At 44.5% G+C, this 27000-nt stretch overlaps 1 protein-coding gene across 1 annotated transcript in view; it reads left to right on the forward strand.

Moving 5' to 3' along the window:
• acmsd (aminocarboxymuconate semialdehyde decarboxylase) overlaps positions 1-27000 on the forward strand; it is an 83342-nt gene that overhangs the window by 26265 nt on the left and 30077 nt on the right. The window contains exons 5-6 of the mRNA XM_072262167.1: positions 12852-13088; positions 16797-16890. Coding sequence (XP_072118268.1) covers positions 12852-13088; positions 16797-16890 — 331 coding nt within the window. The remainder of the gene's footprint in view (positions 1-12851; positions 13089-16796; positions 16891-27000) is intronic.

A 27000-nucleotide genomic window follows, 5' to 3' on the forward strand; every position in this document is an offset into this window, starting at 1 on the left:
TGTGTGTGTGTGTGTGTGTGTATCTGTGGTCCGTCTCAACAAAAATTGTGTATGTATGTGTGAGTGTGTGTGTGTGGTCTGTCTCAACAAAACTTGTGCGTGTGTGTGTGTGTGGTCTGTGTGAACGAAATGAAATTGGTGAGGGTGTGTGTCTGTCTGTGTCTGTGTGTGGTCTGTCTCAACAAAACTGGTGTGTGTGTGTGTGTGTGTGTGTGGTCTATCTGAACGAAACTGGTGTGTGTGTGTGTGTGTGTGTGGTCTATCTGAACGAAACTGGTGTATGTGGTGTGTCTCAACAAAACTGGTGTTTTTGTGTGTGTGTGGTCTGTCCCCAACGTAACTGGTGTGTGTGTGTGGTCTTTCTCAACAACAAAACCTAATCATTATTCCTAATCATTTACATTTTCTTCTCCACTTTGTTTTGCTTCCTACTTTCACTTCTGACACCTTGCTGTTCTCAATTCCTCACAGCAGAGTTTTATTGCATCCTTTACTTGTATCTTTCTCTTTTCAATGTTGGTTTGAAAACTACATTGATCACCTTATCTCAAATAATAATGAAGCAGTCTACATTGAAGTAATCACCCTGACACTGCTGTCAAAATAAAAACTTCTCCTGCAACTTCGCAGAAACAAAGGAGCTGGTTGTGGACTGCAGGAGGAATGGTGACAGGCTAACCAGTATTAACATATAGGATCTGGAGTTGAGAGGGTGAACAGCCCCAAGTTCCTCAGTATACACATCACCGAGGATCTCACATGGTCTGTACATACTGGCTGTGTGGTGAAAAAGGCACAACAGCGCCTCTTTCACCCAGACGGATGAAGTTGTTTGGCGAGGGCCCCCAAATCCTAAGGACTTTCTACAGGGGCACAATTGAGAGCATCCTGACTGACTGCAGCACTGCCTGGTATGGGAACTGTACTTCCCTCAATCACAGGACTCTGCAGAGAGTGGTGTGGACAGCCCAGCACATCTATGGATGTGAACTTCCCACTATGCAGGACATTTTCAGTGACAGGTGTGAAAAAGGGCAAATGATCATTAGGGACACAAATCACCCCAATCACAAACTGTTCCAGCGGTACTGCAGAATGAAAGCCAGGACCAACAGGCTCCGGGACAGCTTCTTCCACCAGACCATCAGACTGATTAATTCATGTTGTCACCATTGTATTTCTAAGCTATATTGACCGCTCTGTTTTACGTACTATTTATCACAAATTACTAGAATTTGCACATTGCACATTCAGACAGAGATGTAAAGTAAAGATTTCTACTCCTCATGTATGTGAAGGATGTAAGAAATAAAGTCAATTGAATTCAATTCCCACCTCCTACATTTATGTTTTCGCAGATGTGATTTTCATGGCCCTGAGATGTGCTGAGACACCATGCAAGTCACAATCCTGTATTTCCCACCCTCCATTACCCTTGATTATTCCCTTCCATAACAGATGCAACATTTCAGATTGACAGGTTTACCATACACCGTCAAGATAGGCCTATACAGTCTCTCAAAAGCAGAGGTGGAGGAATATGCCTCATGATCAACTCTTCTTGGTGCACAAATATATCACAAATTCTGCTCACCAGACATGGAATAGCTAGCAGTTAAGTGCCGTCCTTTGTACCTACCATGGGAGTTCTCTGGGGTCATTCTGGTAGCAGTATACATTCCACCTCAGGCCAACGTCAATCAGGCTTTAGATGATCTGAGCAATGGGATCAATATGCACAAAACAACGCACCCTAACGCCATCACCATCATTTTGGGAGATTTTAACCAGGCCAGTCTGAAAAAATAACTAAGCAATTACCATCAACAGATCACTTGCAATACCAGAGGAAACAACACACTGGACCATTGCTACACCACCATCAAGAATGCCTACCATGCTATCCCACACCCTCACTTCGGGAAGTCTGATCACCTAGCTGTACTTCTACACCCTGAGTATAGGCAGAGACTGAAGACTGCAGCACCAGTAGTGAGGACCAAGAAGGTCTGGACAAGGGGAGCACAGGAGCACCTACGTGACTGTTTTGAATCAGTGGACTGGACTGTATAGAGGGATTCATCTTCAAACCTGGATAAGTATGCTGCAGTTGTTACCGACTTCATTAAAACCTGTGTGGATGAGTTTGTGCCTGCAAAGACTTAGTCTACATTCCCAAACCAAAAGCCGTGGACGAACCAGGAGGTACATTGTCTACTGAAGGCTAGATGTATGGCATTCAAGTCTGGTGTCCCAGGCCTGTACCAGGAAACCAGCTATGACTTGCAGAGGGCTATTTCAAGGGCAAAGAGACAACTTTGAACGAGGTTGGAGGTTACATCGGATGTACAGCAACTCTGGCAGGGGTTGCAGTACATTACTTCCTACAAAGTGAAACCCAGTAGCATGAATGGCAGCGATGCTTCACTACCAGATGAACTCAACGCCTTCCATGCCTGCTTTGAAAGGGAGAATACAACTACAGCTGTGAAAATCCCTGCTGCACCTGATGACTCTGTGATCTCTGTCTCAGAAGCCAATGTTAGACTGTCTTTAAAGAGAGTGAACCCCCGCAAGGCAAAAGGTCCCGATGGAGTACCTGGTAAGGCTCTGAAAACCTGTGCCATCCAACTAGGGGGAGTATTCAAGGACATTTTCAACCTCTCACTGCCACAGGTAGAAGTTCCTGCTTGCTTCAAAAAGGCAACAATTATACCAGTGCCTAAAAGGAATAATGTGAGCTGCCTTAATAACTGTCGCCCAGTTACACTCACATCAACAGTGATGAAATGCTTTGAGAGGCTGGTCATGACTAGACTGAACTCCTGCCTCAGCAAGGACCTGGACCCATTGCAATTTGCCTATCGCCACAATAGGTAGACGCAATCTCAATGGCTCTCCACATGGCTTTAGACCACCTGGACAACACAACCACCTACGTCAGGATGCTGTCCATCGACTATAGCTCAGCATTTAATACCATCATTCCCACAATCCTGATTGAAAAGTTGCAGAACCTGGACCTCTGTACCTCCCTCTGCAATTGGATCCTCGACTTCCTAACCGGTAGACCACAGTCTGTGTGGATGAGTGATAACATATCCTCTTCGCTGATGATCAACACTGGCGCACCTCAGGGGTGTGTGCTCAGTCCACTGCTCTACTCTCTGTATACACTTGACAGTGTGGCTAGGCATAGCTTGAATACCATCTATAAATTTGCTGACGATACAACCATTGTTGGTAGAATCTCAGGTGGTGACGAGAGGGCATACAGGAGTGAGATATACCAACTAGTGGAGTGGTGCCACAGCAACAACCTGGCACTCAACATCACTAAGACGAAAGAGCTGATTGTGGACTTCAGGAAGGGTAAGACATACCAATCCTCATAGAGGGATCAGAAGTGGAGAGAGTGAGCAGTTTCAAGTTCCTGGGTGTCAAGATCTCTGAGGATCTAACCTGGTCCCAACATATCGATGTAGTTATAAAGAAGGCAAGACAGCAGCTATACTTCATTAGGAGTTTGAAGAGATTTGGCATGTCAACAAATACACTCAAACTTCTATAGACATACCATGGAGAGCATTCTGACAGACTGGATCACTGTCTGGTATGGAGGGGTTACTGCACAGGACTGAAAGAAGCTGCAGAGGATTTTAAATCTAGTCAGCTCCATCTTGGGTACTAGCCTACAAAGTACTCAGGACATCTTTAGGGAGCGGTATCTCAGAAAGGCAGCGTCCATTATTAAGGACCTCCAGCACCCAGGGCATGCCCTTTTCTCAATGTTACCATCAGGTAGGAGGTACAGAAGCCTGAAGGCACACACTCAGCGATTCAGAAGCAGCTTCTTCCCCTCTGCCATCCAATTCCTAAATGGACATTGAACCCTTAGACACTACCTCACTTTTAAATATACAGTATTTCTGTTTTTTTGCATGTTTTAAATCTATTCAATATATGTATACTGTAATTGATGCACTAATTTATTTATTATTATTATTTATTTCATTTTATTTTTTCTCTCTGCTAGATTATGAATTGCATTGAACTCCTGCTGCTAAGTTAACAAATTTCATGTCACATGCCAGTGATAATAAACCAGATTCTGATTCTGAACTAAATAGGTCACTGATTCAATTAAGAAAGCAGGACTTCAAAATAGGGAGGAGATGGATAGTTCAATAAAATTCTACAACAGAATGATGAAAAGAGAGAGATTTCCAGTAAGAAGCACGAGGGGATGATTAACCAGTTGGGCAGGGCTGTCCTGAGAAAATCTTCAATAACTGCCTTCATTTGCAGAATAAAACTGCCCAAAGTGTGTCAAAATAAATGCTCTCAAACAAAATCTAAAAAAACAGAGCACAGAAATCTACAGCACAGTGTAGAACCTTCAGCCCACAATGTTATGCCGGCCACATAACCTACTCTAGAAACTGCCTAGAATTCCCCTAGTGCGTAGCCCTCTACTTTTCTAGGCTCCATGGACCCACCTAAGAGTCTGTTAATGACCCTATTGTATCCGCCTCTACCACCTTCGCTGGCAGCGCATTCGACGCACCCACCACTCTCTGTGAGAAAAACTTACCCCTGACATCCCTCTTTTACGTACTTCCAAGCACCTTAACACTATGCCCCTTCATGTTAGCCATTTCAACCCTGGGAAAAAAAGCCTCTGGCTATCCACATGATCAACACCTCTCATCATCTTATCCACCTCTATCAGGTCACCTCTCAATGTTCGTCGCTCCAAGGTGAAAAGACCAAGTTCATTCAACCTATTTTCATAAGGCATATTCTCCAATCTAGGCAACATCCTTGTAAATCTCCTCTGCACTCTCTCTAGGCATCCACATCCTTCCTGTAGTGAGGAGACCAGAACTAAGCACAGTACTCCAAGTGGGGTCTGACCAGGGTCTTATATAGCTGTAATATTACCTCATGGCTCTTGATCTCATTCCCATGGTTGATGATGGCCAACAAACCATACGCCTTCTTGTCAACACTGTCAACCTGCACAGCAGCTTTGAGTATCCTGTGGACATGAACCCCAAGATCTTGCTGATCCTCCATGCTGTCAAGAGTCTTTACACATATATTATTCTGTCTTCAAGTTTGACCTACTGAAATGAACCATTTCACAGGTATCTGGGTTGAACTCCATCTGCCACTTCTCAGCCCAGTTCTGCATCCTATTGATGTCGCACTATAACCTCTGACACACCTCCAGACTATCCACAACACCCCCAACCTTTCTGTCATCAGTAAAACTTTCTAACCCAGCCTTCAACTTCCTCATCCAGGTCATTTATAAAAATCACTAAGAGGAGGGGTCCCAGAACAGATCCCTGCAGAACACCACTCGACCCCCATGCAGAATACAAACTACCTACAACCACCCTTTGCCTTCTGTGGGCAAGCCAATTCTTCATCCACAAGGCAAGGTTTCCTTGGATCCTATGCCTCCTTACTTTCTAAATGTGCCTCACACAGGGAACATTATCAAATGCCTTACTGAAATCCATATACACTACATCCACTGCTCTACCTTCATCAATGTGTTTCATTGCATCCTCGAAGAATTCAATTAGGCTCGTAAGGCATGACCGGCCCTTGATAAAGCTATGCTGACTATCCCTAATCAGATTGTGTCTCTCCATATGCTCATAAACCCTGCCTCTCAGAATCTTCTCCAACAACTTGCCTACCACTGAAGTAGGATTCGCTAGTCTATAATTTCCTGGGTTATCTCTACTCCCTTTTTTGAACAAGGGAACCCTCCAATCCTCCGGTACTTCTCCTGTCCCTATTGATGACGCAAAGATCATGGCCAGAGGCTCAGCAATGTCCTCTCTTGCTTCCCACAGTAGCCTAGGGTATGCCTCATCCAGTCCTGGTAACTTATCTAACTTAATACCTTTCAAAAGCTCTTTCTTTATATCTTTGCATTCAAATGTTTCAGTCCACTGTCAGTCATCCCCAAAATTGCCAAAGACTTTTTCGCTGGTGAACACTGAAGCAAAGTATTCATTGAGTACCTCCACTTCCTCCTCTGGCTCCATGCACACATTTCCACTATCGCACCTGATTGGTCCTATTCTCACACGGCTCATCCTCTTCATATACTTGTAGAATGCCTCGGGGTTTTCCCTAATCCTGCTCACCAAGGCCTTCTCATGGCATCGTCTAGCTCTCCTAATTTTATTCTTAAGTTCCTTCGTGGCATCCTTATAATTTTCTAGAGCTCTAACAGTACCTCATTCTTGAGCCCCTCATAAGCTTTTCTTTTCTTCTTAACTAGATTTTCTACATCCTTTATACACCATGGCTCTTTTACCCTACCATCCTTTCTGTGCCTCAATGGAACACACCTATCCAGAATGCCATGCAAATGTTCCCTGAACACTTGCTACATTTCTGCCATGCATGTCCCTGAGAACATCTGCTCCCAATTTATGTTCCCAAGTTTCTGCCTAATGGCATCATATTCCCCCACCCCAATTAAATGTTTTCCCAAATTATCTGCTTCTATCCCTCTCCAGTGCTTTGGTGAATGTGATAGAATTGTGGTCACTGCCTCCTAAATGCTCTCCCTCGGAGAGATCTGACACCTGACCAGGTTCATTTCCCAATACCAGATCAAGTACAGCCTCTCCTCTTGTAGGCTTATCTACATATTGCATCAGGAAACCTTCCTGAACACACCTAATAAATTCCACCCCATCTAAACCCCTTGCTCTAAGGAGGTGCCAGTCAATATTAGGAAAGTTAAAATCTCCCAACACAAGAACCCTATTATTATTGCACTGTTCCAGAATCTGCCTCCCTTTCTGTTCCTCAGTGTCTCTGTTACTATTGGGGGGCGTCTATAAAAAACACCCAGTAGAGTTATTGCCCCCTTCTTATTTCTGACTTCCACCCACAATAACTCAGTTGACAATCCCTCCCCGACTTCGTCCTTTTCTGCAGCCGTAACACTATCCTTGATGAGCAATGTCGTGCCTCCACCTCTTTTCCCTTCTTCCCTGTCCTTTTTCCTGAAGCCCAGCACACTCAGCAACCATTCCTGCCCTTGAAACATCCAACTCTCTGTAATGGCCACAACATTATAGTTCCATGTAATGATCCAAGTTCATCGGCCTTGTTTATGATCCTCTTTACATTAAAATAGACACATCTCAAACCATCTGGCTGAGCGCATCTTTGCTCTATCAGTTGCTTATCGTTCCTTAGAAACTCCCTACAAGCTGTCTCTACTTGTGCACCAACCACCCAGTCCTCTGCCTCTTCACTTTGGTTCCCAACCACTGCAAATCCAGTCTAAACACTCCCCAATAGCATTAGCAAGCCTCCCTCCCAGGATGTTGGTTCCCCTCCAGTTCAGGTGCAACCCGTCCCACTTGTACAGGTCACCCCCGCCCCAGAAAATGTTCTAATAATCCAAGAACTTGAAACCTGCCCCATGCACCATCTCCTCAGCCACTCACTCATCTGTGCTGCCGTCCTGTTCTGACCTTCCCTTGCTCGTGGCCCTAGGAGTAATCGGGGAAGTACCACCTTGGAGGTCCTGCTCTTCAGTCCCCTGAACTTACCTCTACCCCTCTCCTGCCTATGTCATTGGTACTAACATGTACCATGACCTCTGGCTGCTCGTCCACCCCTTCAAGAATATTCTGCTACCATTCAGAGATAGCCTAGACCCTAGCATCAGAATATCCTGGCGTCTCTTTTACTGCCGCAGAATCTTCTGTCTGTCCCCCTAACTATCAAGTCCCCTATGACTATTTCTCCGCCAGACTTCACCCTACCCTTCTGAGGCTCAGAGCCGACCACAGTGCTATTGGTCTGGCTGCTGCTGCCTTGCCCAGATAGGTCACCCCCCTCAGCAGTATCCAAAGGGGTATACCTGTTGCTGAGGGGATTGGCACCGGGGGGGGGGGGAACCCTGCACTGACTTCTTTCTCCCTTTACCTCTCTCAGTGCTCAGCCATCTGCTCCCCAAATTCTGCACTCTGGGTGTAACCGCCTGCTCAAAAGTGTTATCTATCAAGTGCTTTGCCTCCTGGATTATCCGAAATTCATCCAGCTCCAGCTCTGCTCCTTCATGCAGTTTTTCATGAGCTGGAGTTGTTTGTACTTCCCATGGGTGTAGCTATCAGGGAGACTATCAGGTTCCATCAATTCCCACATCCTACCGGAGGAGCATTCCCCTGCCATATCTGCCATCCTGCCTGCACTGTACAATGGACAACCAAGACCAAATCCTCTAACCTGTTTCTCTAGCAACAACCTCTTCTCATTCATGCCTCTTGAGTCAAAGTCTGATGCTCCCACTCTCACTGCTGGGCCGCTCCAACAATGGCCACCCCACTTGCCCGTCTGTACTTTTATTAAATTCACAGTGCTCTGCTCCCAATGCTGATTGGACCTCTGGAACACAAAGTTATTTCACTACTGCAGTTTACTCAAAAAGGTGAGTGCTGTGAAAGATATGAGAGAATTTAGCAAAATAAAAGAAGCTAAGAGGATCATGGAGGGACTGAAAATCAAGGAACCAATTTAGGATGGTAAACCCAGGAACTGAAATTGGTACCAAGTAGGACATAAGAACACAAGAAATAGGAGCAGGAGCAGGCCATCCAGCCCATCGAGCCTGTCCCACCATTCAATAAGATCATGGCTGATCTGTCCGTAAACTCAGCTCCAGCTACCCGCCTTTTCCCCATAACCCTTAGTTCCCCTACTATGTAAAAATCTATCTAATTGTATCTTAAATATACTTAGTGAAGAAGCCTCAACTGCTTCCCTGGGCAGAGAATTCCACAGATTCACCACTCTCTGGGAAAAACAGTTTCTCCTCATCTCCGTCCTCTCCCCTGAATCTTGAGGCAATGTCCCCTAGTTCTAGTCTCACCTACCAATGGAAACAACTTTCCTACTTCTATCTTATCTATCCCTTTCAAAAATTTGTATGTTTCTATAAGATCCCCTCTCATTCTTCTGAACTCCAGAGAGTACAGTCCCAGGCAACTCAATCTCTCCTCATGTTAACCCCTTCATCCCTGGAATCAGCCTGGTGAACCTCCTCTGCACTGCCTCCAAAGCCAGTATATCCTTCCTCAAGTACGGAGACCAGAACTGCACACAGTACTCCAGGTGCAGCCTCACCAGTACCCTGTATAGTTGCAGCATGACCTTCCTGCTCTTGAATTCAATCCCTCTAGCAATGAAGGCCAACATTCCATTTGCCTTCTTAATAACCTGTTGTACCTGCAAGCCAACTTCTTGTGATTCATGAACAAGCTTCCCAAGTCCCTCTGCACAACGGCATGCTGCAAATTTTCACCATTTAAATAATAATCTGCTCTTCCATTATTACTTCCAAAGTGGATGATCTCGCATTTACCAACGTTCTGTTCCATCTGCCAGACCTTGGCTCACTCACTTAACCTATCTATATCCCTCTGCAGATTCTCCACATCCTCTGTACAATTTGTTTTTCCATTCAGTTTAGTGTCATCAGCAAATTTTGCTACGTTACACTCAGTCCCCTCTTCCAAATCATCATTGTAAATGGTAAACAGCTGCGGGCCCAGCACTGACCCCTGCGGCAGCCCACTCACCACTGACTGCCAGCCGGAGAAACACCCATTTATACCAACTCTCTGCCTTCTATTGGTTAACCAATCCACTATCCAGGCCAATACACTTCCTCTGACTCCATGCATCCGTATCTTATTTATAAGGACATTGGTAAGCAGAGTTTTGGATGTGGTAGGCAGGTTTGGAGACAACCAAGAGCATTTAGAACTAACGAAGATATGGATGAGGTTCTTGTTAGCAAATTATGTGAGCAAGTTTATTTGTATTGGAATATAATCACCTCTGTCTGGCATAGAGGGGCCACTGCGCAGGATCAGAAAAAGCTGCAGAAAGTTGTAAACTCAGCCAGCTCCATCACGGGCACTGGCCTGCCAGCATCCAGGACACCTTCAAGGAGCGATGCCGCAAAAAGGTGGAATTTATCACTAAGTATTGTTGTCACCCAGAACATGCCCTTTTCTCATTGCTACCATCAAGGAGGAAATACCGGAGCCTGGAGGCACACACACACAATAATTCAGGAATAGCTTCTTGCCCTCTGCCATCTGATTTCAATGAACCCATGAACACTACCACACTATTTTCTTCTTCATTTTTTGCACTACTTACTTAATTTAATTTTCTTTTTATACATACTTCTTATTGTAATTTATAGATTTTATTATTATGCATTACTGTGCAAAATAACAAATTTCATGACATATGCCAGTGATATTAAACACGATTCCTATTCTAGATACCTCGACATGTGACATGGAATTGTGAAATTCCCACCGTGGCAGCAGCAAATTTTAAATTCCACTTCTTTAAGTCTGTCCTTAGAGGGCTAACAATAACCTCTCAGATGGCTTATTTAAATCCTTCAGGGAAAGAAAATCTGTCCTTTATGTATTCAAGATGGTTGAATACAACTGTCCAGAGGCGGTTCCCAAGGATGATTCTGGGAATGAAAGGGTTATCATACGAGGAACGTTTGATGGCTCTGGGTCTGTACTTGCTGGAATTTTGAAGGATGAGGGGGGAATCTCATTGAAACCTTTTGACTGTTAAAAGGCCAAGACAGAGTAGAAGTGGAAAGGGTGTTTTCCATGGTGGGGGAGTCTAGGGCAAGAGGGCACAGCCTCATGATAGAGGGGCATCCGTTTAAAACTGAGATGCAGAGAAACTTCTTTAGCCAGAGGGTGGTGAATTTGTGGAATTTGTTACGACAGGCAGATGTGGAGGCCAGGTCATAGGGTGTATTTAAGGCAGAGCTTGATAGGTTCTTGATTGGACACGGCATCAAAAGTTACAGGAAGAAGGCCTAGGAATGGGCTGGGGAGAGGATAAAAGGATCAGCCGTGATTGAATGGCGGATTAGACTCGATGGGCCAAATGGCCTCATTCTGCTCCTTTGTCTTACGGTCTTACGTGACCTTGGACATGGTAAAGTGTGGACTCCGAACTCCCCTTTCAATATCTTTGGTCTTTGAGATGACTGAAGCTCCCACACTGTTCCGCAGGAGGACCGCGACAAGGTGCTTTACAGCTATTGAAAGAGGTTTACCAAGGTAACTGGGAACAGGGAATAAACCTGCTGATCTTGACAATTCTGCACGCATATCATGAACAGAAACAAAGAGTTTCAGTGGATTATCTAAGTGTCCTGTCTAATTGAAATCAGATTGAACAGAAGTGGATCATGAAGTCCACACTGGCAGTGACAGGAGGAAGGAGGATGTAGCACCCGTCTTACTTTCCTTTTTCCTGTGTGGACTCAGTTAATATTCCCATAAATGCTTATGTGCTATTCACTTTTGTCATGAGGTCGATATTCTCACTATACTGAACATGATTTTTGTTTTTGAAATTATAATTGATTTTGGTTCCACATGCAGAGATACCTTGGTGTGTTGGCTTTGAGTGCAGGAACAGTGATATTTTTATGTAATTGGACAGGACTATGCTTTCAGTAATGTGTGATCTCTGTCTGAGAATGTTCTTGCTCTGTGGAGTCTAGCAGAATTTCACAAGACTGATTCCTAAGATGATAAGACTGACATGTGAAGAAAGGTTGGGATGATCAGATTTACCAAAGTTCCGAAGCTTAAGACAGAGCCTCAGTGAAACTTTTGAAATCCTGATGGGACTGGATATAGATTTCCTGACAATGGGGAAGCCCATAACTGAGGGGGTAGACCAAGGAGCAGCCCTGGTGGACCAAAAGATCAAAATCTCCTCCTATACTATATGGTCCTGTAGCATAATTCAATATCATTCATTTAGGATACAGTTGAAGAGAGATTTTGTCATCCTAAGAGGACTGAACTTGTAGAATTCTTTGCAACAGAAGACAGTGAAAGCCAAAATATTAAATATATTGAAGAAAGAATGGATATGATATTAATGTCAAAAGACAACAAGGGTTAGGAGGGGAAAGCTGGTAGAGGGGACTGAATGTAAATGGTCAACCATTAATGTATTTCATAGCAGAGCAGAATCAGATGGCTGAGTGATCTGCGTTACCTTTATTTTCATCTGATGTAACCAATTCTTTCTGACTTGCCTCATTGCCTTAGCTGTAAGGATATTTTATATGGTTAATATATATTATTTAAACATAAATCAAAGGAATAGTTCAGCCTTATCAGGCAGCGCAGCTTATAAATTAATGCATTTTGATTGCCAAATAAAGTACAGGTCTGGGAGTGGTGAAGTAACTTTAAGCTTAGCCATGAAAGATGAGGTGATTTGGACACCATAACAACAATAATTTAATTCATACTATACATTTCCTGCTATGGACAACACACAGACACATGAAGAGTTCCATTTTTTCCCAGTGAAACAATGAAGCATATTCAAAAGCCTGTTCTTCTACTCCCACATACTCACTTATGTTGCAATCCTTTCAATTGCCTTAATTTAACTTTCACATAAGAAATTTACTTTACAAAGCCTTTCAACAAAGTTCTGCACGGGAGGCTGCTCAAGAAGGTTCAATCAATTGGCATTCAGGATGAGGTAATAAATTGGAAGGAACTGCCAGCGGAACTAGTGGATGGGGGTTTGATTGCAACATTTAAAAGTTTGGATGGCTGCATGGCAAGGGGGGATATGGTCCAAATAAAGAACAATGGGATTAAGCAGAATAACATTTCAGCAGGGGCTAGATGGGACAAATGGCCTGTACTGTGCTGCCGTGCTCTATGACTATAAATTCTGCTATCTGCTGTTAATTGTCATATTGTTGTTTTTGGCAGGCAAAACCCATGGACACACTGGACCTATGCCGTATTTTGAATGACAACATTGCAGCCACAATAACTAAACATATAAAGAGATTCACTGGACTTGGTACAGTGCCCATGCAAGACCCAGAACTTGCTGTTCAGGAAATGTATCGTTGTGTAAAAGAGTTAGGATTTCCTGGAATCCAGATTGGCACTTCTGTCAATGACTGGAACCTCAATTGTCCAGAGCTTTACCCAGTGTATGCAGTAAGCATGAGCATGTCTTAAAGCTTTACTCCTCATGCAGGGAATGGTCTCTATAAAATTCTGAGAGGGATGACAATTCTAGGGATGTCATCACATTTGGTTGGGTGGGTGTAACCTTCAATCAGAAGGTCAAGATGGGCCTAATGTGTGTCTTGTGAAATTGGGGATTAGGATGGTTGATGTGGTGAAGGTGATGAATGTGAAAGAATTTGGAGACCGAAGAGTCCTGCAATGTCAAAGGTCATTGGGATCACAATTCAGCACTGTAGAATTAAGACATAATTTTCCATGAATGATGGATATCCAAACACAATTTAATCTAATTTCTGTAACAATAGGAATATAGAAAACCTACAGCACAATACAAGCCCTTTGGCCCACAAAGTTGTGCCGAACATGTCCTCACCTTAGAAATTACCTACAGTTACCCTTAGCACACTACTTTTCTAAGTTCCATGTACCTATCCAAAAGTCTCTTAAAAGACCCTATCGTATATGCCTCCACCACCGTCGCCGGCAGCCCATTCCACACACTCACCACTCCCTGCGTAAAAAACCTAACCCTGACATCTCCTCTGTACCTACTTCCAAGCGCCTTAAAACTGTGCCCTCTCATGCTAGCCATTACAGTCCTGGGAAAAAGCCTCTGACTATCCACACGATCAATGCCTCTCATCATCTTATACACCTCTATCAGGTCACCTCTCATCCTCCATTGCTCCAAGGGAAAAAGTCGAGTTCACTCAACCTATTCTCATAAGGCATGCTCCCCAGCCCAGGCAACATCCTTGTAAATCTCCTCTGCACCCTTTCTATGGTTTCCACATTCTTCCTATAGTGAGGCGACCAGAACTGAGCACAGTACGCCAAGTGGGATCTGACCAGGGTCCTATATAGCTGCAACATTACCTCTCAGCTCCTAAACTCAATCCCATGATTGATGAAGGCCAATGCACCATATGCCTTCTTAACCACAGAGTCAACCTGCACAGCAGCTTTGAGTGTCCTATGGACTCGGACCCAAAGATTCCTCTGATCCTCCACACTGCCAAGAATCTTACCATTAGTACTATATTCTGTCTTCATATTTGACCTACCAAAATGAACCACCTCACACTTATCTGGGTTGAATTCCATCCGCCACTTCTCAGCCCAGTTTTGCAACCTATCAATGTCCCACATTGATCGTCTGGATAGTCAGAGGCTTTTTCCCAGGGCTGAAATGGCTAGCACGAGAGGGCACAGTTTTAAGGTAATTGGGAGGTACAGAGGAGATGTCAAGGATACATTTTTTATGCAGAGGGTGATGAGTGTGTGGAATGGGCTGCCGGCCACGGTGGTGAAGGCGGATACGATAAGGTCTTTTAAGAGACTCCTGGATAGGTACACGGAGCTTCGAAAAATAGAGGGCTATGGGTAACCCTAGGTAATTTCTAAGATAAGGACATGTTTGGCACAGCTTTGTGGGCTGAAGGGCCTGTATTGTGCTGTAGGTTTTCTATGTTCTATGTTCTGTGTTCGGTAAGCCAAGATTTATTTAACGATTGACAAGATCCTCCATGTAAACATCTAAGAACTGGTGTGTAAAGTCTGAGTTATCCTAGACAAGCAAAAGCTTTACACTGCATACTCATGGCATTGGACCATAAAAACAGCAAGCTAGATTGCTCCACCACAGTCCCTGATATGTTCAGCCCACAACAAGCAGGATAGACCCACCAAGGGCAGAAACGCAGAGGCAAACTTTCAGAAAGGAATAGTTTTCAACATTAACTCCATATTCCATAAAATCTCACAGAACCGAGTCAGACGTGGGCAACAGAAAATTGTTGAAGAACACCTAGTATTCTCCCACAACTAATAGACAGTGTTCTTCTTCAGAGCAAGTAACAAGGTGGGAGTCTGTATAGGGGACTTCTATATCTGTCACCAAGTTTAGCTTGATAGCACCACCACCGACCAAATACTGAAGGACATGGATGGGTTTGTGCAAGGTGGTGAGCCAAACAAACACAGTTGTCTGTTCTCACCCACTGTATTTTTATTATTAATTTTGAGATCTGTGTGTTGTTGGCAAAGCGAGCATTTATTATCCATTGAGAAAGTTGACGATTGTGTCCCGTGCATCTGCTATCTTGATGGCAGAGCTCATGAGTTTGGGAGGTGCTGTTGGTGCAACCAGGGTGAGAACTGGAGTGCAGTTTCCAAATGATACACTTGGTGGAGGCTATGGCCATCTTTAATAAGAGAACTAACTTTCTATCCTAGACAGTATTCAATGGCAGTATCAAATTCTTGAAGGGTCACCATTGACCAGAAACTCAACTCAACCATCCACACTAAGACTCCAGGTCAGAGGCTGAATATCCTGATGGGAGTGACTCACTTCTTGATACCACACAGCCTTTCCAGTGCTGACAGGCATGAACTGTAAACATAATGAAGTGTCCTCCACTATCTAGGACAAAGCAGCCCACCTTCTACAGCAAACTTTCATTCTCTCCCCATTATCACACCTTGGTTGCTCTGAGATCACCTCACAAATCAGCAAGCTGCAAGAGAGACCAGGACAGAGACATGGAAATTCCGACCATGTAGATTCCCCTCCAAGCCACACACTATTCTGACTGGGAAACATACAACAATTCCTTCATTGTCACTCATATTGAAGGGATACATTCACCAAAACAACTGCAGTGGTCCACTGTATGTTCTTAGGGGCAATCAGAGATGAACACTAAAGGCCACTTAACTGAAAAAATTATGATTTTGTTTTGTTTTTGTTTTGAAGTTTCTTCCCTTCACCAATCCAGACCAGTGCTTTCTCCTTTGAGACTGCCGAAAATGATCAGGCCAGCCAAAGGCAGCAGCTGGAGAAAAGTAAAAGTGAAGGTACACCACTAATTGATCCATTCACAATACTAGATTTGGACATGTTTTATCATTCAGTTTAGGAGTGGGGAGTCACTAAGCACGTGGACCACTGCCTGAGCACATAGCAAGAATAGACACAAAATTCAACCTCGTCACTGTGATGACCTGCAGAGGAAGGAAAAGGAAATACTGTACTTGAGGCCTTAGCCAGAAACTCTCTGTGCATTGTTAAGGAGCAAAGGCAAGTCCAGCATTCGACATGGATTCTATACAACGCTTGTAACATTCCAGTGCTGAACGTTATCCTTATGGCTCATCAGCAGTCCCACTACTGAATGTCAGCAGTCTTCAACAACGATCTTTGAAGCCATTCAGAAGCATTAGGAAAGACACAAGTCCCTGGATGCCAAACAATGAGGGAATTAATTAGATAATTTGTTGATTTGAATATTGAGCTTGCCAGTTCTAATTTATAAATTTGGTCTGAATTGTTGCTACCTGTCCTTTGTCTCAATATTACTTCAAAATATGGGTTTTATTGTCCTGTCTTGTTGTCAGAAATATTCTTTTCCTCATTGCTGTCCTCCCCTCACGTCCTAAAACATTGGTTTGACAGTGGAGTATTGGAATGAGATTTCCTGTCAATGTTGGCAAAGTCATGCACGCAAAATTAGTTAAAAGCTAATAAATAATTGTTATTGTTACTTTCAACGTTAATAATCATTGAAACTTACAATGTCAATAATCATTGATACTTGCAATGTTAATAATTAATTGATAGTCACAATGTCAATATTACTGATAACTGAGCAGTTCCACTGGTTTATTTTCAAGGCTGCAGAGAAGTTAGGATGCGCCATATTTGTTCACCCTTGGAATATGAAGATGGACGGGAGGATGTCGAAATATTGGCTTCCTTGGCTCGTAGGTTAGTATTAATAGTCATAGTCATACTTTATTGATCCCGGGGGAAATTAGTTTTCGTTACAGTTGCACCACAAATAATTAAATAGTAATATGTAAATTATGCCAGGAAATAAGTCCAGGACCAGCCTATTGGCTCAAGGTGTCTGACCCTCCAAGGGAGGAGTTGTAAAGTTTGATGGCCACAGGCAGGAATGACTTCCTATGATGCTCTGTGTTGCATCTCGGTGGAATGAGTCTCTCGCCGAATGTACTCCTGTGCCCACCCAGTACATTATGTAGTGGATGGGAGACATTGACCAAGATGGCATGCAACTTGGACAGCATCCTGTTTTTAGACACCACCATGAGAGAGTCCAGTTCCATCCCCACAACATCACTGGCCTTACGAATGAGTTTGTTGATTCTGTTGGTGTCTGCTACCCTCAGCCTGCTGCCCCAGCACACAACAGCAAACATGATAGCACTGGCCACCACAGACTCGTAGAACATCCTCAGCATCGCCCAGCAGATGTTAAAGGACCTCAGTCTCCTCAGGCTCTGACCCTTCTTGTAGACAGCCTCAGTGTTCTTTGACCAGTCCAGTTTATTGTCAATTCGTATCCCCAGGTATTTGTAATTCTCCACCATGTCCACACTGACCCCCTGGATGGAAACAGGGGTCACTGGTACCTTAGCTCTCCTCAGGTCTACCACCAGCTCCTTAGTCTTTTTCACATTAAGCTGCAGATAATTCTGCTCACACCATGTGACAAAGTTTCCTACCGTAGCCCTGTACTCAGCCTCATCTCCCTTGCTGATGCATCCAACTATGGCAGAGTCATCAGAAAACTTCTGAAGATGACAAGACTCTGTGCAGTAGTTGAAGTTCGAGGTGCTAATCTCGAAATCTTCACAGAAACTGCAGCATATTACGCTGCAGGGTAAGGTTCTAGTCTGCAATATTCCATTAACTGAATTCATAATTTCAGGCACAATAATCTGGAGACCATGAGACATAGGAACAGAATTAGTCCACTTGGCCCATTGAGTCTGCTCCTACATTCCATTGTGGCTGAATTATTATCCGCATGCTCCTGCCATCCCCTCTCAGCCCTATGCTCCTGCCATCTCCCCATAACCACTGACACCCTAATCAACGTTCACTTTAAATATGCTCAATGACTTGGCCTCCACAGCCAACTATGGCAAAACTTTCCACATATTCAACATCCTCTTGCTTAAGAGATTCATCCTTATCTCTGTTCTAAATGGATGTCCTTCTGATTTGACACTATGCCTTCTGGTCCTAGATTCTCCCACTATAGGAAACATCCTAAGCACGTCCACTCTATCTCGGCCTTTCAATATGATGACAGGTTTCAATGAGACCCCTCCCCCCCACCTTATTCTTCTAAACTCCAGCAAGTACAGTGACCCATCAAACACTTCTCGTACATTAACCCTTTCATTCCCAGAAGCATTCTCATGAACCTCCTTTGGACCCTCTCCAATGCCAGCATACCTTTTCTCAGATAAGGGTCTCAAAACTCCTAGTGTGATCTGACCAGTACCTTATATAAAACATCAGCATTACGTCCTTGCTCTCGTATTCTGGTCCTCTCAAAATCAATGGTAACTCTGCATTTGCCTGAACCAACCCGCAAGTTAACCTTCAGAGAATCCTGTATCAGGATTCCCAAGTCACTTTACACCTCTGATTTTTGAATTTTCTCCCCATTTAGAAAATATTCTACACCTTTATTCCTTCTACCAAGGAAAATTTGAGAGATTGAACCCTTTTATTTTCATGTTCTACAATCTCCCTGCAGCTCTTTCAGTATCTCACAACAGTTGTTAGCTCTTTGCAAGACTGCATATAAAATTCAGTCCTTTGCTTCAATAAAATTGCCTGAAAAGTTGATAATGTCATTGAGAATGTGTGTAAAATTACCTCATTCTTTTTGTCAAGTGAAAGAAACTGTGTTTCATCCCAGAAATCTGATTCTTTTAACCGCAGTTTTCTATTTCCATGGATCAAATCAAGCTTAACAAACATTCACTATAGATGCTTACACTGGGTTGATCTCACTAATTATTTGTCAGACTTCCAACAAGATTCTCAAGTGTCAGAGAGAAAACTTGAGTGCCTTAAACTAACACTAACCTGATTGTATCAAGTTTGTGTGAGATTGCTGTAGAATGACTCTGACCAACAGCACCCCCATTACCTCCCCCAGGCCAGCCCGCTACCCCTGCCCCAGCCTCAGTGCAATGTTTGACCAACAGCACCTCCATTACCTCCCCCAGGCCAGCCCGCTACCCCTGCCCCAGCCTCAGTGCAATGTTTGACCAACAGCACCCCCATTACCTTCCCCAGGCCAGCCCGCTACCCCTGCCCCAGTCTCAGTGCAATGTTTGACCAACAGCACCCCCATTACCTTCCCCAGGCCAGCCCGCTACCCCTGCCCCAGCCTCAGTGCAATGTTTGACCAACAGCACCCCCATTACCTTCCCCAGGCCAGCCCGCTACCCCTGCTCCAGCCTCAGTGCAATGTTTGACCAACAGTACCCCCATTACCTCCCCCAGGCCAACCCGCTACCCCTGTCCCAGCCTCAGTGCAATGTTTGACCAACAGCACCCCCATTACCTCCCCCAGGCCAACCCACTACCCCTGCCCCAGCCTCAGTGCAATGTTTGACCAACAGCACCCCCATTACCTCCCCCAGGCCAGTCCGCTACCCCTGCCCCAGCCTCAGTGCAATGTTTGACCAACAGCACCCCCATTACCTCCCCCAGGCCAGTCCGCTACCCCTGCCCCAGCCTCAGTGCGATGCCTCGAGTGCATCATCTTAGCTGATGCCCCAGTGACCAGGAGACATTCAACCAAAACCACACCAGCCTTCTCAGGTTTACAAGAGGATTCCAATGGTAATTTTTCCAAAGAAGAGCAAATTGGTGTTCTGTTTGATGTTATCTCTAACCAAGATGATGAAAATCAAAAATCAGAAACAGATTTATGATGAGAGAAAATTTGTTATTTTCCAACTGTCACACATTGCAAAGACATAAAAATACAGTAAATTACAAAATAAATAAGTAGTACCAAAAAATGGAATAATGCAAGAGATTCTGTCAATCATAAAGATGAGGGATCATGCCAATGCTTGAAATCCACACACACAATACACACAAATGCCGGTCAGACAGCATCTACGGAAATGAATAAACAGTCAATATTTTGGGCTGAGATCCTTCATCGGAAAGGAAGGGGGTGACGCCAGAATAAGAAGGTGGGGCGGGGAGAGGGAGGAGGACAAGCTGGGAGGTGGTAGGTGAAGCCAGGTGAATGGATGAGGGGTGATGAAGTAACAAGCTGGGAGGTGAAAGGTGGAAAAGGTAAAGGGCTAGAGAAGAAGGAATCTGGTAGGAAAGGAGAGTGGACCATGGGAGAAAGGGAAGGAACCAGGGGGAGGTGATAGGCAGGTGAGGAGATGAGAAGCGGTAAGAGGGGAGCCAATGTGGGGAGTGGAAGAAGAGGAAAGGGGGAGGGGGGTAATTACCAGAAAATAGCGAAACTGATATTCATGCCATCACATTGGAGACCACCCAGACAGAACATGGGGTGTTGCTCCTTTCACCTCATCATGGCAGTAGAGGAAGCTCTAGACCACGATGTCAAAATGGCTGCTGAGTGAGCCTCCTCGTAGCTCTGGATGAAGAGGTGTGACCCGTGGCCCATGTACCAATGCCGCTGGGACACCTCCCTGGCTGGGTCAGGGCGAGGGTGTCTGAGGTTGAAAGACCCAAAGCACCCAACCCCAGGTTACATCACTGATGATGTGTCCCAGCGCATTCTCGGATTTATCTCAGCAACATTATTGTTTCCTTTATTTCTTTCTTTTGCATTTGCATAGTTTGTTGACTTCTGCACACTAGTTGTTTGTTCTGCTGCATGTGGTTTTTCGTTGATTCCATTGTGTTTCTTGTACTTACTGTGAATGCCTGCAATAAAATGAATATCAGGGTTGTAAATGGTGACATATACTGTATTTACTTTGATAATGAATTTACTTTGAACATTGGAATTTGAAACTGATCCCTTGGTGCTTAAGAATTTCAGATTAAAAATTAATATAAAATAGCATTAAAGTTAACCCCGTTACCAGCAAACCTTGTGAAATAGAAGATAAAGTGGTGCACAGGCTCCAGAGACTCTGAATGGAAGGTGACCTCATCTCTGTGGAGAGTTTGCTCATTTCTCTTCATTTTCCGATTTCCTCGCACATCCCAGTGATTTGTTGATGTGTCAACTGACCGTTGTAAATTTCCCTTTAATATAGGCTAATGACAAAATGAATCAAAAGGAGAGGGACTATGCTGTAAGGAGAAATGAGATTTGCTCCCCAAGGAGGTTCGTGGGCCTGACTCATCTCCTTCTCACTCGTAAACCAAATGAACAAACTGAAAGTCTGAGAAACCTACAGTACTGTGTCTATGACTTTTACAGTGCTGTATCAGAGCAATAATTACCAGTTAGCTAGCACCATTAATGGAGCAGATTATTCCATTCATAATCAAAAAAGAATAGTGGCTAAATGCCTAGTTTGATAAAAAGTTTTACAGGAGGAGAGGAAGACTCAGAGGAGTGTAGACCACTCAAGGGATATTGGATTCAGTGAAACTTTGGAGATAAGGAGAGCGCAAATCCAAGGAGTTATTTGAACCCCCTACACCAAACAGTTATAGGCAGGTAGTCAGGCAGTCTCATCTGTTTTAGACATAACTGCCTTTGTACGAACTCCAAATATTGCTTTTAACACACCTGTCTTTGTAAATGTCCTAAATAGTGGGAAGTTTACATCTACAGATGTGCTGGGTTGTCTGCACCACTCTCTGCAGAATCATGCGATTAAGGTAAGTACAGTTCCCATACCAGGCAGTGATACAGCCAGTCAGGATGCTCTCAATTGTGTCCCTGCAGAAAGTCCTTGGGATCTGGGGACTTGTGCCGAACTCCTTTTCTGAGGTGAAAGACTAAGTGAGGTCCTCAGTGATGTGTATACCGCGGAACTTGAGGCTGTCCACCCTCTCAACCCCAGATCCATTGATCTCAATAGAGGTTAGCCTGTCTCTGTTCCTCCTATAGTTCACAACCAGCTCCTTTGTTTCTGCGACATTGAGGGAGAGGTTATTTTCTTGACACCACTGTATCAGGGTGATGACTTCTTCTCTGTAGGCTGCCTCATTATTATTTGGGATAAGGCCAATCAATGTATCGTCAGCAAATTTAATCAGCAAATTAGAGCTGTGGGTGGCGACACAGTCATGGGTATACAGAGAATAATGGAGGGGGCTTAGGACACAGCCCTAAGGGGCACTTGTGTGGAGGGGCAGAGGGACAGAGGTGAGGGAGCCCACTCTTACCATGTGCTGGTGATCTGACAGGAAGTCCAGGATCCATCTGCACAAGGCAAGGTGAAGGCTGAGATCTCTGAGCTTTTTGTCAAGGCTGGAGGTAATTATGGTGTTGAATGCTGAACTGTAGTCCAAGAACAGCATTCTCACATCAGCGTCCCTCTTCTCCATTTGTGTAAGGACGGTGTGAAGAGCTGTGGCTATTACATCATCTGTCAATTGGTTGTGTCGGTAGGTGAATTGTAGGGGGTCCAGTATGGGTGATAGCAAGCTGCAGATGTAATCCTTGACCAACCTCTCAAAGAATTTGCTTATTATTGAGGTGAGTGCAACAGGACGCCAGTCATTCAGACATGTTACCTTGGTCTTTTTAGGTACAGGGACAAATGTGGATGTTTTGAAGCAGGAGGGCGCTCTGCACTGGGAGAGGGAGAGATTAAAAGTGTCTGTAAACACACCTGCCAGATGTGCCATGCACATCCTGAGTACCTGCCCTGGGATGCCATCAGGTCCCACAGCCTTGCAACTGTCCACTCGGTGAAGAAACCTGCATACTTCATCCTCAGAGATGACCAAGGTGCAGGTCACATCGACGGCTCTCCTCGGGTGACATCGAACCGAGCGTAAAAAAAGATTTAGCTCATCTGGGAGAGAGGCAGCAATGTTGGCAGCACCACTGTACTTAGCTTTGAAGTCCATGATGGTGTGCAGACCTCGCCATAAGCTGCATGTGTTGGTGGTGGAGATTTGTGTCTGGATCTTGTCCCTGTATTGCCATTTCACTGCCTTGATGACTTTACGATGACTGCAAACAATAGCCTCTAACCTCCCTGTCAGAGTTCAACTTTAGAACTGCCCGTATGACCTGGCATTTTTGTAGTGTAAACTGGAGTCTCGGAGGAGCAGGACAGGTGCGGCATGTTGAGGCCGAAGGGCAGGAAGTGAGCTGATGTATGGCCAATGCTGCGGCGGACTTGGGGGCAATTCGATGTGGCAGAACCAGAACTGAGGCAAAACAGAGTTGAGGCGGAGGCCAGACCGAGAACAAGGAATTAGATTAGATTATGAGGACACTCAGTCCTCGTTTATTGTCATTTAGAAATGCATGCATTAAAAATGATACAATGTTCCTCCAGTGTGATATCACAGAAACACAGGACAAACTAAGACTAAAACTGACAAAACCACATAATTATAACATATTGTTACAACAGTGCAAAGCAATACCGTAATTTAATAAAGAGCAGACCATGGGAAGGGAATGTGGACTCAGACCATGAGAGGCCTGCGTCGGGCATTTTCATGCCTTACAAAGCGCAGATTGGAAGTCTGTGTGAGGTGCCACTCCTCGCACAGGCTAGAGCAATGTGTGGTTAAGTGCCTTGCGCAAGGACACAAACATGCTGCCACAGCTGAGGCTCAAACTAGCAACCTTCAGATCACTAGATGAACGCCTTAACCACTTGGCCACATGCCCACACTAAACCATGGGCACGGTAAAAAAAAGACCACAGTGGACTCTGAGTTCGTCCGAAAACTTCGAGCCTCCGACCAACCCTTCAACACCGAGCACCGAGCACCATCTCTGCCGAACGCTTCGAATCTGCCCCGGCCGCCGAGCAACAAGCAAAGCCAAGGATTCGGGACCTTCCCCTCTGGAGATTCTGGATCACACAGTAACAACGGCAGCGAAACAGGAATTTCATAAGTTTCACCAGATGTTCCTCCGTGCTCTCATGTCTGTCTCAATCAAATCAGGATTGTGCACGGCACCCTACTTGACAAATAACAGGTATCATTCACCGGAGTGGCCGCTGCATGCTGCGTCGCGCTGCCATCTTCTCCTCCCTCCCTCAGGAAATACCTGAGATTTGATTGATTTAAGCACAGAGCAAATTGAAAAGATTGGGTATGGCCCAAATCGAAGCAGTGGGGCCCGGGCTCCAGAGGGAGGAATGACCCGAGGGTTGATCGATGTAAGTGCCAAGCCAAATTGGAAAGGTTGTGTACAGGCCAGGGTCAGAGGCGAGGAACAGGTCGCTTCAGCTTGCTGCTCTGTGAAGTTTACACAGCTCTGTGCTGACCTGAGGCTGTGACCAGCAACTAACAGCTTTCTGAATCGGCTGCAGTGATGCCAAGCTTCGTAAACTTCAGTTCTGATTGCAGTTCGCTTACTTTTTTTTTGCACAGTTTTTTCTGTTGGGAGTTTGATGGTCTTCTTTTGTTTTAATGGGTTCTGTTGGGTTTCACTGTTTTGCGGCTGCCTGTAAGGAGACAAATCTCAAGGTTGTATAAAGTATACATACCTTGATAAGTATTGTACTTTGAACTTCTGGTCAAGGTGGCGTCAGCATACAATGAAAATGTCTATTTTACCTCTTTTCCATCTGATTTTCACCCTAAATGGTTTTCTGGGACTGTCAAAGCCTGTGATTTATAGTCCAGACATTGATTGCATGATCCATTACTTTGCTGTGTCCAAGAGGAGTCTGGGAAGCAAGTGTGTACTCGCATGGCCTTGATGTAAAGAAACTTCGTGACAGGGCGCGAGCCAATGTCTAACTCCATTTCGCCAGTTAAAGCGCCTATGAATTGCTAATTAAAGTATCGAGAAACATTGAAGCAGCAAGGCAAATGTGGAAGGCAAGCAAAAGTTCAGCAACAACTGCCTTCCTTTTGATCGCTGCCAGAGAAGGTGTGTGAACGGCTTATCACTGTGTGACTGGCTGTGGCAGGTGGGTAGGCCTTTGCCTCATGCAGTGTCTCCTTCTTTCAATGAATTTCCATGATATCGTAGGAGGGTATCGTGGTTCTGTGTTTATGGATTGGACTATTGCGTTTATGGACTGTGGACTTTTTCAGACAATGGTTTTTATATTCTCTGTCTTTTATCGCCTGTTCCTTTTCCATTTTGTGGTGCAAGGCGAGGGGGATTGGGAGTTGATGTTCTCTTGTGTTTTGTTAGGTTTTTTTTGTGCGGAGGTAGGCTTGTTTTTTGGGGTTGATGTTCCTGTTCCATTTGGTGTGAAGAGAGGGGTTTTGGGGGGGGTTAATGATTGTGTTGACATTCTTTTTGGTGCGGGGGGAGATGAGTTTGATGTTACCCTTTGAATGACTTTCATGTCCTTTCTTTTCTCATGGCTATCTGGAGAAGACAGATTTCAGAGTAATATATAGATACATGCTTTAATAATAAATGAACCTTTGAACTTGAATTCAAAGTGAACCCTCCACGCTGAACCTCAGCACTGTTGGTACAGACAGGAGTGTACGCACTATTCCCTTTTCGGAAGTCAATGGTCAGCTGTTTAGTCTTATTGACATTGAGAGAAAGGCTGTTGTCATGACACCAAGTCACTGAACTCTCCATCTCCTGTTGATCAGAAAATCATGGATCCATTTGCAGAGGGAGGCACTGACTCACAGGGTCCAGAGTTTGGTGAGAGTTTGCTTGGAATAGTAGTACTGAAGGCAGAACTGAAGTCAATAAACAATTGTCTGGCATAGATGTCTTCACTGTCCAGAAGCATGTAGGGAGAGAGGGTACCTGTCATAGACCTGTTTCAGTGTTAGGCAAATTGCACTGGACTGAGTTTATCTGGAGAGCTGGGATTCAATTCAATTCACTTTATCTTCTGTGAGGGACTTCGTTTGTACAGTGGTAAGGACAACATCACAGAGCTTAAGATACACGACATCACACTAGTTACGTAGTTAAACACAATATAAAATCCTCACAATAGATAATAAACACTAAGAATTAATGCATGTGATTTAAAATACAACTGACTGTTTTTACTGTCAAAGGTGCTATGCATACTATAAGGAATCCGATAATCTTGCGAGACCATGGATCTGCGCCTGGAAAGTCTTCACTCTCCAGGGCGCAGGCCTGGGCAAGGTTGTATGGAAGACCAGCAGTTGCCCATGCTGCAAGTCTCCCCTCTCCACAACACCAATGTTGTCCAAGGGAAGGGCATTAGGACCCATACAGCTTGGCACCAGTGTCGTCGCAGAGCACTGTGATTAAGTGCCTTGCTCCAGGACACAACACGCTCCCTTGGCTGGGGCTCGAACTCACGACCTTCAGATCACTAGTCCAATGCCTTAACCACTTGGCCACGTGCCCACACTATGTATACTATATAGTCAAAATTGGGTGTTGAGGAGGTGAATGGAATCAGAATCAGATTTATTATCATCGGCATGTGATGTGAAATTTGTTAACTTAGCAGCAGCAGTTCAATGCAATATGTAATCTAGCAGAGAGAAAAAAATAATAAATAAAATAAAATAATAATAAAAAATAAACAAGCAAATCAGTTACAGTATACATATGTTGAATAGATTTTTTAAAAGTGCAAAAACAGAAATACTGTATATTAACAAAAAGTGAGGTGGTGTCCAAAGATTCAATGTTCATTCAGGAATCAGATGGCAGAGGGGAAGAAGCTGTTCCTGAATCGCTGAGTGTGTGCCTTCAGGCTTCTGTATCTCCTACCTGATGGTAACAGTGAGAAAAGGGCTTGTCCTGGGTGCTGAAGGTCCTTAATAATGGACGCTGCCTTTCTGAGACACAGCTCCCTAAAGATGTCCTGGATACTTTGTAGGCTAGTACCCAAGATGGAGCTGACTAGATTTACAACCTTCTGCAGCTTCTTTCAGTCCGGTGCAGTAGCCCCTCCATACCAGACAGTGATGCAGCCTGTCAGAATG

The sequence above is a fragment of the Mobula birostris genome, chromosome 6 (assembly GCF_030028105.1).
Source record: "Mobula birostris isolate sMobBir1 chromosome 6, sMobBir1.hap1, whole genome shotgun sequence".
Lineage (NCBI taxonomy): Eukaryota > Metazoa > Chordata > Chondrichthyes > Myliobatiformes > Myliobatidae > Mobula > Mobula birostris.